The 19,390-nt window shown below is 47.4% G+C and overlaps 1 protein-coding gene across 8 annotated transcripts in view; it reads right to left on the bottom strand.

The window, feature by feature from the left end:
• NEDD4L (NEDD4 like E3 ubiquitin protein ligase) overlaps positions 1-19,390 on the bottom strand; it is a 311,088-nt gene that overhangs the window by 5,876 nt on the left and 285,822 nt on the right. For all 8 annotated transcript variants that reach the window (XM_079108668.1, XM_079108669.1, XM_079108662.1 and 5 more), the window contains 7 exons: positions 18,331-18,426; positions 10,710-10,783; positions 8,624-8,684; positions 7,128-7,187; positions 5,642-5,749; positions 4,243-4,339; positions 3,432-3,504 (listed from right to left, as the gene is read on the bottom strand). In XM_079108668.1, the coding sequence (XP_078964794.1) occupies positions 3,432-3,504; positions 4,243-4,339; positions 5,642-5,749; positions 7,128-7,187; positions 8,624-8,684; positions 10,710-10,783; positions 18,331-18,426 (569 nt within the window). The remainder of the gene's footprint in view (positions 1-3,431; positions 3,505-4,242; positions 4,340-5,641; positions 5,750-7,127; positions 7,188-8,623; positions 8,685-10,709; positions 10,784-18,330; positions 18,427-19,390) is intronic.

Raw genomic sequence — 19,390 nt, 5'->3', positions numbered from 1 at the left:
GCAGAATCAGTGTCTGTGGGGGACTGCTGATGTGGATCTGTCCTGAATATGGCCACACACGCTCGCAGCAGCTCAGGATCTTTCGAGGAGGGCCGACATTCGTGGAATGAGCCTTTGTTCAGTACTGTGCCTGTCCCTCCCGCCTGAACCCTAGCACTCACCCTGTTGAGGAAGGTAATGCTTCTCCCCTGTTTTGTGGTGGAGGAATTTGAGGCACAGGGAGGTGAGGTAACCTGCCCCAGGCTGGCTCTGAAGCCCAGCCCTTGACCCACACCTGGCTGCCTCTACTGTGGGGGTCCATGCCATCTGTGCTTAAAGCTGCCCCCACCCATTGCTGGCGTGACTCTGAGTACGAGCAGAGCTGCTTCCCATGTTTCAAAAGCTAACCACTGACCATCAGCAGCAGAAGCAGACACACTTCCACACCGGGGCCCTAGCAACTCTGAGATGTTTAAAGAGCCCCACTCAGATTTCATAGCAGCCTGTGAACACTGAGAGCAACACTGCACTTCTTAAATGGCACTTCTCAGAAACACAGGAACCTTAAAAAGGCACATCTAAAAAGAAGTATTCAGTTTTTTGTTTTTCTATTAATAATGATCTAAGAACATCACTTTTCCTATTATAAAGTCAGAGCTCCACTTTGCAGAAGGCACTGGAAAGTGCCTTTCACAGAATGTGGCTCTGTCTTTCACGTGGGAGGCTCATGGTCCAGCACCTGCAATTCCCACAGGGTCTGAAGACCCACTCTCAAGGATTTGTGAAAAAATTTCCCCTTTAAAAGAGGCCTATATAGGATTTGAGTTTGAGAAATCCTGACACAACAGGGAGAGAGGGTGGAGAGAGAAGTGTTAAGATCTGAGGTCTATCATGTTGCTGAGGTCTGGGCCTCAGTATTCTTATCTGTAAGAATGGGCCACTGTGACCTAACTCTTTGAATTGTGACAGTTATGAGGATCAGTCAGATCCTGTGTCTGGAACAATGCCTGGAAGGTGCAAGGTGCCTGTTACTATTCCTTCTGAGGCACCTGGCTTTGTCTGTCACTAGGGAGCTGGGTGACAAGAGTCACTATCCTCAGCAGGCTGCAGTTCCCTGGTGGCTAGGGTGTGTGGGCCAATGGAGATCATGGTTAGAGTAGATGGGTCTGTGATTCCTACTAGGGAGTCATTTTAAACCTCTGAGGAGTGATTCTCACAGAACAATGAACTGAAGCCCTACGAGTGTCTGACACCTGGCAGGGGCTCACTCCACAAAATCAGATTTTTAGTTTGAAGTCAGTGCATTTTATATTCTCACAGAACACGGAAAAAATGAAACATCTCCATGGCGAATGTCACAATGGAACCATTGCTAAGAAGTGACCACCAATTTCCTGTTCCTACCATCAGGGCCTGGCTGGAGAAAGCCACTCGGGGCAGAGCACAGCAGTTCTCCCTCGAGCCAGCCCCTTGTCAGCAGTCAGTCTGGCCAGCAGGAAGAGCCATTTGCTGGCTTTACTTTCAAGATAGACTAGAAAATCAGCTTTGGGAAGAGGCAGTCAGTTGGGCTCTTGCCCTCCTGTAGGTAACCTTTGCCCTTCCTAGGTCTACTTTAAAAATGAATCTCAGAAAATATTTTTCCATTGAAAAAAGTTCCACTGCCCAGGCCACTTGCCACACCAACCAAGTCCTATTCTCTGGAGGCAGAACCTTGGCCTTAGAGTTTTTTAACAGCTCCTTGGTGGTTCCACTGCACAGTCAAGGTTAGAAGCACTTAGAGGTCTGAGTTGTGGCTTTGAAATTGAGAAGTTCAACAGTCAGGTACCTGTCCACAGGGTCACAGAGGGGCAGGGGCTGAAGAGGACATTGGCTCTCTAACTTGCATCTCTTTGAAGAATCACTCGGGAGGGCCACATCAATAGCTGCATACCTGGTGTAGAAGGGAGCAGGCTACTTGTAGGAGACCCAAGTTCAAATCCTGTGATTTGGGAATCTGTGGACTGTGTGTTCCTGTGCAAGTGTCCTAACCCCTGGGAGATGATCACAGTATATCATAAGGTTGTCGTCAAGAGGAAATACTGCCTGACCCACAGACAATGGCTCTGCCCAGAAATTCACTAATTTATAATATTCATCCTTATTGGTGCTCGAGTCTGGGAGTTCTGCATGGGTATAGACAGTCCTGGGGCTGTGTGTGGCTGCCTTCCAAACCGAGGCTGTCACAACCCAGAATACCTCCCTGGACTCTGATGCTGTTTGGAATAAAAGCTCTAGACAATCAAAACATGATCCCCTAGAATAAAGGCAGAGAACCACGGACAACGCCTGTTCTGGACTCAGCTTGCTTTCAAAGGCCTGAAGGGCGGTGGCCATATTCATTCCATTCAGAGTCATATGAATGGTAAGAATGGAAAAACCTTTTTTTTTTCCACGCAGAAGGAAAACACCTTTCTCGGCCAATTTTTCACAAGTTCACTTTCACGAGGCATTTCTCCTATCAGGCCCTTCCCCTTAAAGCAGCAGCTTCCTGGTAGGTACATGGAGGAAGACTTTACCCAGATGAGGAGCCATGCTTTACAAGGCTGGTGAGATTTACTTGGCAATAGGGAAGGTAATAGATCTGTGCCTGTGTGAGCTTCTGAGGCTCACGAAGCCCAGTGTGCTCTGTGCTGACTTTGAAGCCCTGCTGCTGTGACAGTGGCAGGCTGGCTGCTCACCACTTCCAGAAGGCCCACACCACTGCTTCCTAGGGAGCAAGAGTGAAGAGCCTGAGCAGAAAAACCAACACAGGGACATGAGTTTGGATTAGCAAGAGGTCGCCAAATGTGGTTTTGCAAACCCACTGGGCCGAGTCTGTGCTTGTGTGGGTGCTGTGTAACTCTCCCAGGCAACCACAGAGGCCTCCCTCCTACCTGCAGCCTGGCAGGGCCTCCTGAGGGTGCAGCGTGCCACCCCTTGCCATCCTGGGCCACGGGCCACCTCTTAACGCTCCTCCAGCCACGATCACATTAGTGAATTCTGGAGCATTATGGGCTACCGACACACATAGAAGGCCTTTGAAATCGAGCCTTCTATAGGGAATTTTATCCTAAGTTCCAAATGACCAGTTTGAGGTGGGAGCAAAACCCCAGCTGCTGAGAGGCTTGCAGTGGCCACACACAAACGGTGAAAGTGAAATCCCTGCTTCCTAGAATAGTCAGGGAAGGCAGGCCCAGAGGGGGCCTGACAGCGCAGAGGCTCTGGCCCTGTATGTGCGAACACACGGGGTCGAATCCACTCAGGACTTCCGGTTCCGCCAGCATTTCCTGCAGTTTGTGTTCTCATCCATGTCATGGTCATTTCACCCTGAGCTCTTTAAGGGTGGGAAGTGCAGCACTGTTCCTCTAGGCTGGCGTCACGCAGCCGAGCATGTAGCACACTGTGGGCTGACACCTCAGCGTTCGGTCACTTACCAGGTGTGAGCTCTGGGCAGCTTTTCAGGACTGCCCCATTGCTCTATTGTAAACAGCTGAGGACCGTTGGAACCTGGACAGGAAAGAACGAGACACGTCAGCTGGGCCTGTGGCAGCGGGACAGAGCCGCAGGGACACTCAGGAGAGGGGAGACAAAAGGATGGTGGCCACTGCTGGGGTAGGGCTTGGGGCGACTCCTGTGACACCACCTTCCGCTGGGGCACAGTACTTCATGCGGGGAGACGTGAGGGCTGCGCAGGCTCATGGAGCAGACTTTGCTGCACCTGCAGGATGGAACCGTCCCAGGTGCAAGGGACACAGCAACACATGCGAGGGCAGGGTTACGTCCCCACCACTGGGCCCAGCAGGTGATCTACCTACAGCTGCTTTGGGGGAAGTGAACCAACGTGAGCTTCAACATGCAGGAGGAGGAGTGGGTTCTTTACAGTGAGCACTGAGAAATTCCACCCCCTGGAGGCGAGGTGTCTTTGAGCGGATCACATGGTGACTCTAGAACCCCACGGGTGGTTATGGGAAACCTTGTTTTAAAAGATATACCAAAAAACTAAACTAGAACAAGGGAAAAATGAAAAAAGGAAAAGACAAACTACGGTTCTCTTTGCAAACCGTCCCTTTTCCTGAGGCAGAAGCACCCGTCTGCGTCTATGCTGTACCCTACGAAATCCATGCGAGCATGCTGGCCTGACAGGGTTGCCTAGCCCTGGGCAGAGGGTGGGGCAGAACATTCTCGGGCCATAGAGTCGTCTGGCTGGGACTCCACCGGAGAACTGGATCTCTGCATGCTGCTCACCATAAAGTTCAGCAAATCCATTCATGGGTACTCGGGACGTCCCTGTGACAAACTGCAGTAACCGGATCCTCTTCTCAGCATCCATCAGAAGCACAGCCTATGAACAGAGGCAGAAGGTCATCATGTCCCCATGTGACATGTAGCACATGCTGCTGGAATGCAGGCAGGCAAATTCAATCTTATTTATATTGCTATGGAAGAAGACCTAGACAGTTGACTCCGAAAACTGAGTCAGTATTTTTTTTTTTTTTTTAATGGTTACCACAGTTTCAGCCTCTCTAATCTTAGTGACTGATCACCAGGTCTCTTTCTTCTTCTGCCAAGAGGCCAAAATAAATGATATAAAAAGCAAACTCTTTGATGGCATCCAGCTCAGGTTTCTGTGTTTGAGACTCGCCAGTTCCCTTGAGGCCAATTATAAATATACAGTGTTCCAGAATTGTCTACACAAGGGGAACCCAGGTGATGAGATAGGACCGCAGATGGCAAATTCCCCAAAGATAACATTTTATGAAAAGAAGGAAAAACTGAGGCAAAAATAGGCCTGTAAAACCATCTGTGATATACATATCTGGATGTTGTTTGAATGGTTATTAAAAAAACAGAAAGTCATAGCTGAGTGAGACTTGGTCTAGGATTTGAAGATTCTGTTTTATCTTCTCCCCATACTTCTGCTGGCACTTGAAATATTAATAATAGAAATAATTTCTAATTAATGATAATAGACATAATTACTAATAGAAACATTAATGATAGAAATAATTTCTAATTTTCTTTAGAAATTAAAGCATTAATTTTTAAAATTTAATCAGCCTTGTTTTGAGGGGTTGGTTTTTTTTTTTTAAGTTAGTTTTTTATCTCTCTGAACCAACCCATTTCTATTTCACTTCCCTCCTGAGCTGAACAGGATGCAAACGTTGGCCCTAAGATAGTAAATCAATTTTCATTTGCATTTTTGGTTGAGCGATGTGAAGTTCAAAATTGGAATTAGTTTAGAAAAGCCTGAGAAAATGGTTTCTTCACAGAAAACAGTATCTTGGACAAGTCAGCCCTGACAGTGTGTTTATACCCTGAGGAAGCTCATTCTGATTTCCACTTCTGAGGTTTAGCTTCTGGAGGCCACCGAACTCCTTTTCAGAATCACCTTACTCAATGGGTTACTCAAAGAAAATTTGTTGTAACAGGTAGGTGGTCACTTTCCTGAGGATTCAAATATCATGCTGTGCAGTTATAGAAAAACCACGGACAGGGCTTCTGGCTCAGCTGGCCCCTCCCCTTCCCCACAGTCCAAGTCCAAGCAGACCCCAGCATCCAGAGTCAGTACTAAAGTCAGGCCAGACCAGGTGCTGGAGAGCCCCTCCCCGACTCAGTGAAGCTGGGCCTGGGCCTGGGCGCTTACCTTCCAGAACCACTGAATGACAGGGTGGTTTGGGCAGTAGCCATTCTTGTAAATAGAATGCTGTCTCCAGTCGTTCACATCAACATCACCAAGGCCGCACATGAGCAACTATTAAGGAAATTGACCAGATGTAAAGGAGGCAGGATGAGAAAGCTGAAGAAACCATACACTAAGAAATGGCCTTTTTGTCACTGAAAACCAAGTCAGCTAGCAACTCATGAAAACCAGTGAATGCAGATATGTGTTCCAAGCTTTTCCTGCCACGCTGGGTCACAGGGATAGCACAGGCAATGAGGGTGATTCACTTCTAACCCACACACAGGGCTATAGCATTTCACACAGGAAATAAGGACAGCACATCAGTCATCTTCCTCTGCCCCCAAACCCAAGCACAAGGTTGGTGGATTGCCACACACTGTTAGCACAGGCACATTACCTGGCTGCCTCCTTGGGAGGTTATTCATCTGAATATTTGAAACTTTCCCTACCTACCCCAAAACTAGTACTTATGACAGCAAGAACTCATCTTCCCCAGATTGATTAAATCAGGGGAGGTCAAATTTCCTCATGGGTCCAGAAGTCCACGGATCACAGACATGGAATGAAGCAGTCAGTCCGAGGTTTGCTTTTCCTATCATGGATCTCTCCAGTAAAAGTTTCTCATGGACAAATGAATAAGGTACTTTAGGAGAGGGACTAGAATAAAACAGAGAACTATACCTAAAGCTTGAAAACAGCTCCTAGGCCTGACTGGGCTCAACCCTTGCTGGGTCTACCTATGAGGTGACTCATTTCTCCCTGCCTCAGAGACTCCACCTGCACAACTCCAGGCTTGTAGTGCATAGTTTCTATGACACCATTAATCTGGAGGTCTCTACTTTAAGGTGAAGGTACAGAAAGCCAGTCCACTGGTGTAGTGTGGACAACAGCCAACTGCCGTCACCAGCCTGGCAACAGACACGGCCTTTCTTCCTTCTCCTGTTTCTTTCAACAACAAAGGGCAAGATGCTCCTTTGGTTTTCAAGTTGCCCACTCTCACTTACACCAAGAATCGAAGATGGACAATCATCAGAATCCTTTTGCTGTTTTTCCTTAGTCCATTCAAACCACTTCAAGTTCAAGGAGAAGTCTGTTCTACAGCCCCCAAGAGATGCTCACAGCCAGTCTGTGCTCAAGTTCCCCATTTATTGCCATGGTGGAGACCGGGAGGCAGTAGGGATCCTGGGCCAGCCTGGTCTCTCAGGCAGGGTATTGCTACAAAGCAATTTTCCTCATCTGGTACCATGAACCCAATCCAGCTCAGCGGGGACACTCCACAACTGCCCTCTCATGGGCAAGGGCTCTATGGTTGATGACTTTTTCTATGCATCAGTCCCATATCAGATAATGAGACATAAAACAGTAGGACAGTATAAAGAATATTAAAGTATTATTTGTAATGATTCTATTTAAAAATTATTTTTCATAAAATGTTTGTAATACAAACCTCTAGCTCATTTTCATCAAAAATTTTAATCAAATCAATAGGAAGCAATTCTGTGAATCCCTGAAAGGAAAAAAAAAAAAAAATCACATTAAACACTTTTTTTCCTTGAAAAGGACAAATTTTACAGAAAAAAATAAGCTTTTTTAGCTGTTCAAGTAAAATGCATTCTTTACTAATGATTTGTATTCTAGTTAACCATAGGTTCCAGTAAAAACTGCAAAGTCACAATACAAAAAAAAAAAATTTTTTTTTTTTAATCACACAGTCTAGAAGGTTCGGGTAGTTAATATTTAAAACCCTATGATGACATGGAATATTGCAGGCAGGTGAATTCCAAAAGCCATTTATGACACACTCTTGTGACCTGGTGTGTACAAGTCACAAACACGCAGGGGACACATTGGCAATAACGTGAAGGCAGAGAGAGGAAGCAGAGAGGAGGTGGTGTGCACAGTATAGAAGAGATGGGGACGGCAGACCAGGCTCTCACTGAGCAGTGGCGTGATGCCATACCAGCCTCTCAGTCCTGGGCAGAAGCTGAGCCTGAAGGGAAGACTGCAGGGTGGGGCCCCGGAATCTATTTCCTGATCTAAATAAAGTCTGAAATGTACCTCTGTCAAGACTGTCCTCTCAGTTTGTCCCTCGAGCCCTGAATTTTTGGGTTCTGCCCAGTGAGGACTTTCTTCCGCCCAGCAGGTACTGAGCTAGGAGTTACTCAAAAGCTCCACCGCCCAGAGCGCAGCACCTGGAAATCACTGGGGGCGGACTTTCTCCTGCTGTCTTAAACAGCCAACACTCACCATCAGATTTAAAAAGCATTTCACTTTTGGTCAACGTGAAGCACTTTTTAAAGTGAGGAACCCTTCGCCTTCTGCTCGGGGTCCTCAGCAGGGGTCTGGTAACAACCCCAGCATGAAGCGCTTGGATCTGGGAGGTGAAAGTGGGCACAGGTGGCTGGTACAAGATAAGACCCCATGGACAGAGGTGTGCTCTCCATGTACCTGAAGAGGAGAGCATCTGCGAGGAATTTTAAGACAGCTGTGAAGAAGGGCACAGCCAACGAAGGAGAATGCAATGTCCCAGGGAGGGATGGCCTGAGGGGAAACTGCCCTGGGTGTGATCAGTTCTGCCCTGAACACTGTCACAGGGAAACAGCCCGAGTCCTCAGACTCCTCAGACCCTGGCATCACAGCTGTAGGCAGCCTTCTCAGGGGTGCCACCTGAAACTTCAGGATGGCTCTAGCTCGAGTGCGTAAAAAGTCCTTTTGAAGCACAGTTAAGACAAATTGAAAATTCAGAGAAGCAAAGCAAGAGAACACTTACCAAAAAAAAAAAAAAAAAAATGGCAGCACACCAGTGAATACAATCATGCTGGAGACTGGTCAAGGTGTGAGGTGGGGAGGGTGGCCTTCCTTGCACGAGCCCACCCTCCCAGTGCATGGTCAGCTCCAGCATACCTGCGGGAGGCCCGCCACCCTCCCTCCACCGGGACTCACCTCCAGGAAGGCGTTCATTTGCTTCTGGACCCTGTTCACAAATCTCCACTGGATGACCAAGCTGCGGGAGAGAAGGGCACAGCTCAGTGGTCTCCCCAGAGCCAGTGCTCACTGCTCTGTCACAGTGGGGACTGCTGTTCCTCAGGCAGGGGAAGGGAGAGAAACCCTGCAACAGTGAGCCAAAGGGGTCTGCTGCGGTGCACCCACTGCTGATTCAGGAATTCGTTCAAGAAGCACTTCGACATCTGTGAGGAATGTAGAACCTCACCGAGGATTTCCAAAGCATCACTGACCCCCACCCCACCCACCCCCAGCGAACCTCACTTGATCAAAGCAAAAGTGATATGTGAAGAAGGGAAAGAAGATCATGAGGCATGAACACATAGGCATGTGTGTGCGATACACATGCGTCCACACACGCACATGGATAACTAGGTGTGTACATCTGCAGAGGGAGTACGTTATCATGTGCACCAATGCCCCGATGTCAAAATTTGGAGGATGAACGGAAGACTCTCAAGGTAACTGCTTTTACTGAAACTATCTTCCCTGTGACAGTGTTCGGGATAGAACTGATCACAAGGCAAATCCACTCTGGATTTCATCAAAGACATTTTGTCGTCACCCAGGGCTCTCACTTTTGAGGTGGCATCATGGCAAGGGCCCCCAAGGAGCAACCTGCATACTCCCCGTGCTTAGTCACTGCTGACAGGGCTGGGCTGCAACCACCAGCCCAAACCACACTTCCAGCACCAGAGTCCAGGGCCAGGGAGCAGTTACAGACTTCAGTCGTACTTTTTTTCAGTGAAGCTAGCTGAAACCCTGGCCGAGCCCTGGCTCTCACCAAATTTGAACCCTGAAATAATTAACTGTGACGAGTGATGCACAACACATTTCACACACCACTCCTCAAACTTCGGGCCTCAGTGTCCCGGGCTGGAGCATTTAAAAAAACTATTCACCATCTGTACTTTCCAAAGGAAGGTAATGGTGTCTGTCAGGTGTCACCTGCTAAAACTGTCCAAGATCAGAACAAGTGTGCCCATTAGTTGGACATGGAAGAGCTACAGTATCTTACTTCTATTTATTAAGCACAATGAGCTTTCATCTTCAGAGTAGAGAAGCCTGTTGTGGGATAGTTTTGCTCCTAGGGTCTCCTAGCAGAGACAGTGACATTATTTATTCCTAATCAGGAAGCATAGGTTTGCTTTTCATATCAAACCAAAACATGCTGAGACCCTCTGCCAACTCTTTCAATGCCAGCCCCCTGATCGACTTCAGGTGAGAAGAATGGAGGGCACCAGCTTGTAGAAATGGGAGTGCTGCACGCAAACAAGCTCAGGTCACTGCTGTGACCCACAGACGGCAGGAAGCAGGGCCCCAGAACCAAACGCTGCTGCACTGACTTCATCCCTGCACCTGGCAGCCTGGTGATCCTTGGAAGAGCCCAGAATGGTGTGTTTGAATCATACAGTGATATCCAAAATGAAAATGTGATAGACCAACCAAAAGACCTTCTACCTAGTACTGGTGACCTAGGACTGCTTAAGAGCTAGACTCCCAAGAGAATTTAACATTGTTCTACCAAAAGAGAGTGAGATTGGGTCAAGAAAGTCACAAATATTAGAAACAAATCACTATGCTTATGCATGTTGAATTCTCCCTATCCACTCTATTTTCCTAAGTTTTTATTTTGAAAAAGAAATCAAGAGAGAAAATATTTTATCTCTAGTAGTTATTTTACCCAACTAGTTCTTGACATTGTTTTTCATTGTTGCAATTCTAAGTTTTAGATGATGCCCGTAAACTACCAAAAAAAAACAAGATATTTGTCATATCACTCAATAATGTACATCCTTTCTTCGTGCTCTGCCCTTTGCAAGAACAGCTCACTGAAGTCACAAGACAAGACAAAATCTCCATCCCATATTCAACTTCCCACCATCCCAGGTCAAAAAGGAGCTCACGTTGCTGAAAACTGACCAACGACCATCTGAACACACATGAGCTGTTTTGGCAGGGGATATCAACCAACTATGTTGTCCAATTTATTAATAGAAATATTTGTAAATATGTGTATACGTACTCAATATATTCCCTTTTGTTTTCATTTGTTACCATTATTTCCGACCCATTGGGTTTCAAATCCACTTGGTACGTCTGTAATTACAAAGAAAAAACAACCATCACCATCGTGAAGTTATTTTGTGTGTTAAGTAATATCTTTCTATAAAAAGGGAGATAAGAAAAATGTATTCCAAAATATTTCCCAGCAAATGCACTCTGTGTGTATGAGAATGTCTAATGAGGCTTTGAAACTGTTGAGCTGTTACACATTTAAAGATGTTATCATTAATGGCAAATTATTTTATGGTTTTAATTATCCTTCATACATTAGCAACAATAGAGAAGAGCAACATTATTCATCTGCTATCCATTAATTGAGAAATTAATTATGTTGAACAGAAAAAAGAGCAGAATACATGCATCAAAACCACAGAGATCCAAATTCTAATGCATTCTATTTGTTTCTAGAAATCAAATTTTATAGTCATGAAAAAGGATGCATGGGATTTCTTTCAAAGAGGCAAAACACAGGAAAAAAAGCAGCTTAGAAAGTCGGGCTGCAGAGTTATTTGCACTGGGACACTTCTGGCTGCTCTCTGCCCCACGGCACTCTCCCTCATAGTAACCCTGGAACATCAAGAACAAAGCTGTTGACACCAAGCCATCCCCTTTTTGCTGGGCTTTGACCCAGCCCTGGCTTAATATCAGTACATATGATGTAAGACTTAGCATGACAGGAGAGAGAGGCCTTCCACTTAATAATGAAATGTTGATTCTCACTGGAGAAATTTTCAAACAAATAGGGCCAAAAAAATTCCCCCCACAACTCCCCTGCTAAAAGGCAGCCACATGGGTATTTCTGGGGGATCCCTGGGAGTCTCTTTCTCCACCCACAAAGTTGTATTACAGAGTCAATCAAGCCTGGGGGAACCAAGTATCTGAGTTCTAGCCACAGTGAGGGACAGGACTCCAGTGTGATCTGGACCTTCGCCCCAGCAGAGTTGCTCCAGCGATCTACCCACCCTACCCCGCATACCTAGTCTTGTCTCCCAACCTTTTCTGTCTCCATTTTCTCTCCTGTTTATACTGGGGTGGCTTCTTCAATCACATCCACCATCCATATGGGTCCTTTTTCCTCTGCATCTGGGCAGGGCTCTCACTTTTCCACCACACGACTGAATTCCATTTTCTACAGTCCATTTGACTTCTGACCCAACATGGATTCTAACCCTGTTTAGTTTTCCTCCGACCCTTCCCATGGCCCCCTCTCCCTGCCTGCTGCTGTCCTCCAGCTCCTGCCCTGTGGAGGATGTCAAGTTTTCAATGGTGTGGGGCTATTTCCCAGAGAACACTCCCAGCTCTTAGTCTTTATTTTTAGATCTGTGGACAGGGTTCATTTAAACCTTCTGCATTCATTTTCAACAAGCACCATATTGTTTTTTCTCCATTTAGTCCCTCCTCTAAGGTCGCCTGCTGTTCCCTTCAGGAATGTGGGTTTTCTATCCAACCCGCTCCCACCACTGGCCCACCTCTCGACACACGGCAGGCTTTCAGGGCAGCTCAGCTCTCCCGAGACAGACCCTTCCCCAGCTCTGGAACAGTCCAGGCAGGAAGTACAAATAACACCCACATCCCTGTGCTACGCTTCTTCTAGGGCTCATCCTTCCCTTGCTCTGCTTACAGGGGCCCCCAGGTGGCCTCTGGAGTTGTGAATTCCAATTCCAGAGTGCTACTGAATGAGAGGGTCATCCAGATTGGGGGTGCAGGGAGACACCTCTGCTGCCTCCCAAGCAGCCTCCTGTGCATGACCCAGGAATGGGCACTGCTTCTCCCACGTCTGCTCCAGTTCACTGCAGGCCACTTCCTGGGGTCAAACTCCTCATCCCACATTTGACTGCCCCTTAGCCCAGGCCAAAAAGGAACTCTACTGCTGAAAACTGACCAATGATGTCATGTCCCCAAGAGGAGCCCGAGCTGCTGAGTGTGGGGAAACAGTGCTCCCTACACTGCTGGCAGAGTCCAACTGGTCCAATTTTTTTGTGACATAATTTGGCAGTAGGCAACAAAACTTATTTATAGATATTTTCCTCCTAATAAATACTTCTTTGGAATTTATTTCAAGGGGGAAAATTAATCAAGTATATAAATGTATATTCCAGCATTACGGAGCTTGCATGAATATCCCAGGATTATATGTTTATATAGTAAATACTGATATAGACTAACTACCTACCAACAGGACATGGTTAAAAATATATGGTAAATCTCTGGGCTGGAGTTGTGGCTCAGTGGTAGAGCACTTGCCTAGCATGTGCGAGGCACTGGGTTCGATTCTTAGCACCACATATAAACAAATGAATAAAATAAAGGCCTATTAACATATAAAAAATTTTTTAAATATATGCTACATCTAAAATATGGAAAGTGTAGCCACTAATATGACATAGATTAGTATTTACTTACATGGAAATCTACCTGTGATATACTATGTTGAACACTACAGACACAGTACAATTTCACTTCCATAAAAATGAACAACAACAACAACAACAAAAACCCTTACATCTCTGTGTTTACAGAGAATAATTCTGGAAGATACACATAAAAATTTTAGATACACATCAGTTATTTTTTTGAGATAATGGAGATAAGTAATTTATATAATTTTATGTATTTATCGTACAGACTTTTTTATAGAGATCATCACTTTTTGATCAAACTGATAAAATTGTGAAAAGAAAAAAAATCAAGACTATCAATGTAAATAACGTGGCCACAGGCAATAGTCTGGTGGCCGTCTAGCAGCAGAGTTGATTCTGCTGGTGGCGAGGGGTGTTTGGGATGGTCTGGGAAGGGAGGTTTGCCAGTCCCACACTAAGGCGCTCTCCTAGGAGCGAGGCACCCAGGTCCCTGCGCGGGCTTCTCAGGTCACACTGTCCCTGGTGCTGACTTCTCACCTTCCCTGGGTTCTTTGAAGACAGCATTTCAGTGTGAGTGAAGACCACTGTTCGAATCCTAGATTTTCAACCAATAGGGGCAAAATCTCAGAGTACATCCCCCGTCCCAGGTGCAGCTAGATGCCTGCACTCCATGGGGCAGGTGCCATCGCCACCTCTTCTGGTTGAGGGTGAGGCTCAGTGGGAGAGACGAGGTGAGGGACCGAGTTCCCATGAGCCCAGAGCTCAGCTCCTTGGCCAGCAGCCCCTCACGCTCCCATGCGGCGTCTGACTCCAGCCTCCACTCATCCACCCCCACACGTCCTCATTTCAGCTGTCACTGTCATGGGTGGGAAGGACGAAATGCCCTCTCTGCGCTGCAGGTGCTGCTGTGCACACGAGCAGCGGCTTGGTGCTGAGGCTGAGGTGAGAGAGGCCAAGGGAGGGCAAAGGGCTCCTCGTGATGCCTCCCCTTGACAGGTGGCGTGGGCAGAGCTCTGCATCACCAGGAGGACACTTCCTGGGAGAGCAGCCTTCATGCCCTCCTCTGTGGGGCTGATTGCCGTTGACCTTGTCTATCTCCCCACTATGCCAAATACACACTTCCACCCCGACACTGGCTTTCTGGCCAGCACTGTCATTCTCTTGGGTCTGGACTCTTGAAGAACCCAATACGAAGACACTAACATGATGCCTGGCACTCAGGAAGTGCTCAATAAGTGCTTGTGGAAAGCCTGCAAGCAGAAAACTTATTTTTTTCTTTTTTTTTTTTTTCCAGTCTAGTGGCCTGACCATAAATTTCTTTCTCTTCCTTAAAAAGATCAGAAGAGCTAAGAGTGATGGTGCACACCTATAATCCCAGCTACTTGGGAGGCTGAGGCAGAAGGATCACAAGTTTGAGACCAGCCTCAGCAACTTGGTGAGTCTCTTGTCTAAAAATAAAAATAAAATATACAAGTGTTGGAGATATATGGTAAAGCACTTGCCTTGCAGGTACAAACCTGAGTTCAATCCTCAGTGACCACAAAAAATAAAAACAATATCAAAGATCAGAGGAAAAAATGAGGAGATGTGTGACCTTCACAGAAGTAGATACCCCCTTAGCTGAAAACTCTGGATCCTACTCAGCTTGTTGGACCTAGACAGAGCGAAGGTTGTGTGCTCAGCTTGTTGGACCTAGGCAGAGCGAAGGCTGTGTGCTTCTAAGACTCCATTCCTGGGTGCTGAGCACTAGACCTGGTTCCCTGCTGGTGTGCACGTCCCTGCAGGACACAGCCTCGGGCAGTCAGAGCTCTATGGCCCCTGCCTCGCCATCCCTGGCTATGGCTACCTTGCCCTCCGGCTCCCCAAGGGACAGTAAGGCCTTGTACAGACAGTACCGAGGCCTATGCGTCACCTCTCGCCTAACCTCGAATTTCCTCATCTGCCATCTGCCTGTCTGTCCCTTTGACTGGCTTTGTGCTAACAGCACCACTCTAGATTCCTGGTCTGGATCTTCCTGGCTCTGCCCTCCCCACCCTCTCATATTGTGAGTTTGACCTTTTCACACCCTTCCCCCAACCTAGTGTTCTCAACCTGTTCTTCAACAGTCCTCACCTGGATGACTTGCTACCTCCATGACATCCTAATAAGTGACCCAAGGTACACCTGGGCTAAGTGCTACACACCCTGGGGTGGCCATGAGCCCTTGTAGTATCCAAGATGAGCTGTGTTCTTCGACCCCTGCTTTGTGTGTGTGTGTGTGTGTGTGTGTGTGTGTGTGTACACGCACGCATGTGTGTAGTGGTGGGGAGTGAGCCCAGAGCCTTGCACCTGCTTGGCTAGGCAAGTACTCTACATACATCCCCAACCCTTTTTAAATATTATTTTGAAGACAGGGTCTTGCCTTGAACTTGCAATCCTTCTGCCTCAGTCTCCAAAGAGTATTTGGGGTGATCACCCAGTTGAGAAAGCACACCTTCACCTGACAGGCAGCAGAGGAACTGCCGACCCCTGCCTCCTGCACAGCTTCTGGAAGGCCCAGACCCCACAGCCTCTCCAACCACCATTTTGGATCTGCTTTGCCTGGTACGCAAGAAAGCACTTCTGTTCCACGCCACTGGGCCCAGCTCCAGGGTGTGTATATGTGCACGTCTGAGTCATGGGTGCACAGTTGGTCTTCCTGCTTAGTGTCTGACAATCACTCAGACACTGGAAGTTCTCCAGAGGCAACACTCACAGTAGGCCCCAGAAACCAGCAGCTCCAGGTTCTCACCAGCCAGAAGGAAACCAACCTGCACAACAATGACAACAGCTGCGGCTGTTACAGGGATCAACAGCTACCAACTTCCTGGTCTGATACTTCTAATTGTGAGACAAGAAAGGGAATAGCTGTGGAAAGCTGACTGTGCGTCTGCTTCACCATGGCAACCATGCTCCCTCCACCCCTCTGAGAATAGGACTTTCTTTCGGCATCTGCAGGGCACTGTCCCCTCTTGTGTTAGAATCAACTGCAGTGCCTGGCCAACAGTTCTGCAGAGGGCGGGGAGAGGCCAGAGGCTTGGACAGAGAGCCTGCCAGTGCTTGAAGTTGTTTTAACAGCTGACACGTGAGTGTCGACCACGTGCCAGGCACTAGTGTGCAACACAGGCTGCTGCCGTCACCAAGAAGGAGCCTGGCAGAGACAGATGCTACATACACACTCAAAGAAACGTGAAGTCCACCATGGTGCACACCATTAGGGTGATGGGGAAGATCCTCTAAAATATGTGGCCTGAGATCAGGGGCTAGCTTTCCAGAGGCAGGGATGTCTGCCCTGAGATTGGGAAGGAGCGTGCTCCCGGCAGGAGGAAGAGCATGCACAAGTCCTGGGGCAGGAAGGAGCTGAGGCCAGGGCCAGGTCTAGGTGATCTTTTGGAGGAGGAGCAGGCCACCCAGGCAGGGCCTCGTGGGACAAAGGGCAGACCGGAGCTTTACCTCGAGGGCACCGGGAAAGCCCTGAAGGTTTCTGGCAGAGAAATGGCGTGATCATTTTTACATTCTGGAAAGACCACTGCACCATTACGAGGCCAAAGTAGATATGGAGAGACTGGCAAGGAGTCTACGGGGAGAGAGCAGATTGGACTTGGCCTTGGTGGGGGAAGAGATGCGGGGGGTGAGGCATATTTGGGAGGTGCCATGAACAGGGCTCCATGTGGATTAAATAGGAGAAAAGAGATCAATACCCACAGCCTAATTCACTCTGAATTCCTGCCCAGAATGGAAAGTGGGTACACTGACCCTTGCTCGTTAGGTTAGCTCTCTGAAGGGGGAAGGCGATAATTTGACAAATTGAGCACCTAGTCGTCTCCTGGGTCTGTGCTGATCACATTCACTCCCTGATTCTACTCAAGGTCAGAGAACCCACAGCATTAAAGGTGGCGGCTTAATGGTGTACAGTGAACAATTAGCATCAACTATGATGATAAACAGAATCTCTATCACAAGTCTACTTCAAAATCCAAACATCCTGCGTTTGGTTTTCACTTATTAAATAGAAATAGTTACATTCAACTACCACTAAAGGAGGTTTCCCAGTTCCTTTACTTCGGCCACTGGCACTGCTAACAGTTTTCTGAACTCTGCTATGGAAGCTGGTTTGTGTTTTCTCTAAGTGAATATACAAGGAGGCACTTGTTGCATGTGACATGCAAGACTCATTTGTCTCTGATTCTACCATCGCCTTCAGGTGTTAAAAATGAAAAGATACACAGCAATCTAGGATAACCATCTATATGCTATTTTTTTCAGGGGGGGTGCTGGGGATTGAATCCAGGGGTGCCTAAGCACTGAGTCATACCCGCAGCCCTTTTCATTTGAGCCAAGGTCTCACTAGTTGCTTAGGGCCTTGCTAAGTTGCTGAGGCTGGTCTTGAATACTAGCAGTTAAGACTCTTACATAGGGACAGCTTTTAAAAAAAAAAAGTGATGTGGACTTAGTTCACTTTCTAGAATCTACGAGGCAATAAGAAATAAATCTATTTTGTTTTCCATATGGCAACCCTTAAAACGGGCTCTGTGACCTAATTAATTTCAAGGCCATGCAGTGTTGGTCCTGGAGATGGGTTTTGTGAGAGGTCAGGAGCGGGAGCCAGTGACACTGTGAACACGCCCCTGGGACGCGTCATTACTGGAGAATAACCAAGCCAAAGCTCTCAGGTTTAACACGAACACTCCCCCCAGGCCCCAGGATGGGATGGAAACCCCAAGCTAGCAGCTTTGTCTTTTAAAGTGACTTTTATGATGAATCCGGACTGAGTGGCAGCGTGGGAGCACAGCAAGAAGGAACAGAAGACAGACCTGAGCCAACAAGACAAACGCCAGCATGACAACAGAACTACGAAGCAGAGAGATACCGCCCGACCTCGGCCGTGGGCTCCCATCTCTCAGTAACCGATCACACTATTACTGAAATACCTACATTTTAAAACCAAGGATTGGCTTTGGAGGAGAGGCAGGGCTGGCTCATGCCGAGTCCCCTTCAGTATCTGTAACTTTGTCGGGCGAGAGAAGGGGCCATAACCAGGACTCGTCTTCCCAGTACGACAGGCAGACGCTGCTACAACGAGGTGATAATTAACACCTGACTCCTGGTGGCCCTTTCTTACTGCCCAGCAAAGCAGGGTTACAGCCTGTGAGAGAGGCAAGGGTCTCTGACAGCAAAGGGCTCCTGGTGTCACCCCCATACCTGCCCAAAGTTCTCTTCATCAATGCAGAACATGAGGTCCAGTTCAGTAGGATCGTTTTCTAAGATCCATTTCAAAGAGTTGTAGTATTCACTATCCTGCAGAGACGGCACAGGAAGTACAGCATTAAAAACCAAACAAGCTCAGTTGACTCCATTTAAGCTCTTTTAATTTAGCCCCATGCAGAATGCTCAAGAATTTACACTATTCACCAATGTGACGGTGCCTGCCCCATCCCAACCCACCTCCCCACTCCCTTTTTAAAAAGGGATTTTTAGTTGTAGATGGACACAATGCCTTTATTTATTTATGCAGTGCTGAGAATTGAACCCGGTGCCTCACACGTGCTAGGCAAGTGCTCTACCACTGAGCCACAACCCCAGCCCACACCTTTCCCCTTTAACTTAAAAGGTAAACAAAACTCTGAATGTCAACAGGGGTTTGCAGTTGACTCCTGTCCTCTGTGAAGTGGATAGAGGCCAGAGTGTGGTCAGAACAGCCAGACTGCCCAGGTCTGCAGAACTAAAGAGGAAGACTCAAGAAAAAAAAAGGGGCTGGGGTCGTGGCTCAGTGATAGAGCACATGCCTAGCATGTGTGAGGCACTGGGTTTGATTCTCAGCGTGGTATATAAATAAATAAATAAATAAGCTCCATTGACAACTAAAATAAAGAAATAAATAAAAAAGAGTAATTAAAAAAAAAAAAAAAAAGACTAAGGAAGGCAGAATTTCTAACTCAGGCAAAACTGCAGATGTCCTACATGGACAAAGAGGGGTCCCGGTGGCCCTGCACCTGTGTTGGCACATGGACAAACACCCGTACACTCCAGAGGTAGAAAGTGGGGTGCAGGTAAATTGAAAGAAAAACAGAAGCATGAGTATACTTTGAAAACAAAGTTGGCTTTGGCTCCGTAGAAAGTCCTTTCCATTCCAACATGACCGGTCCCAGTAAAATCAGAACAGCCCCTGGAGGACTGCTCTCCAGCACTCGTCCTGCCTCTCCCTTCTGTGGTGGGCACTCATCCCCACTGCAACCATGACTGCATGCTCCTCCTCTAGTTC

Source organism: Sciurus vulgaris (assembly GCF_902686455.1).
Source record: "Sciurus vulgaris genome assembly, chromosome: 13".
NCBI classification, from domain to species: Eukaryota; Metazoa; Chordata; class Mammalia; order Rodentia; family Sciuridae; genus Sciurus; species Sciurus vulgaris.
Note: the sequence above shows the minus strand (reverse complement) of the source record. Positions and strands in the feature narration are given on the sequence as shown.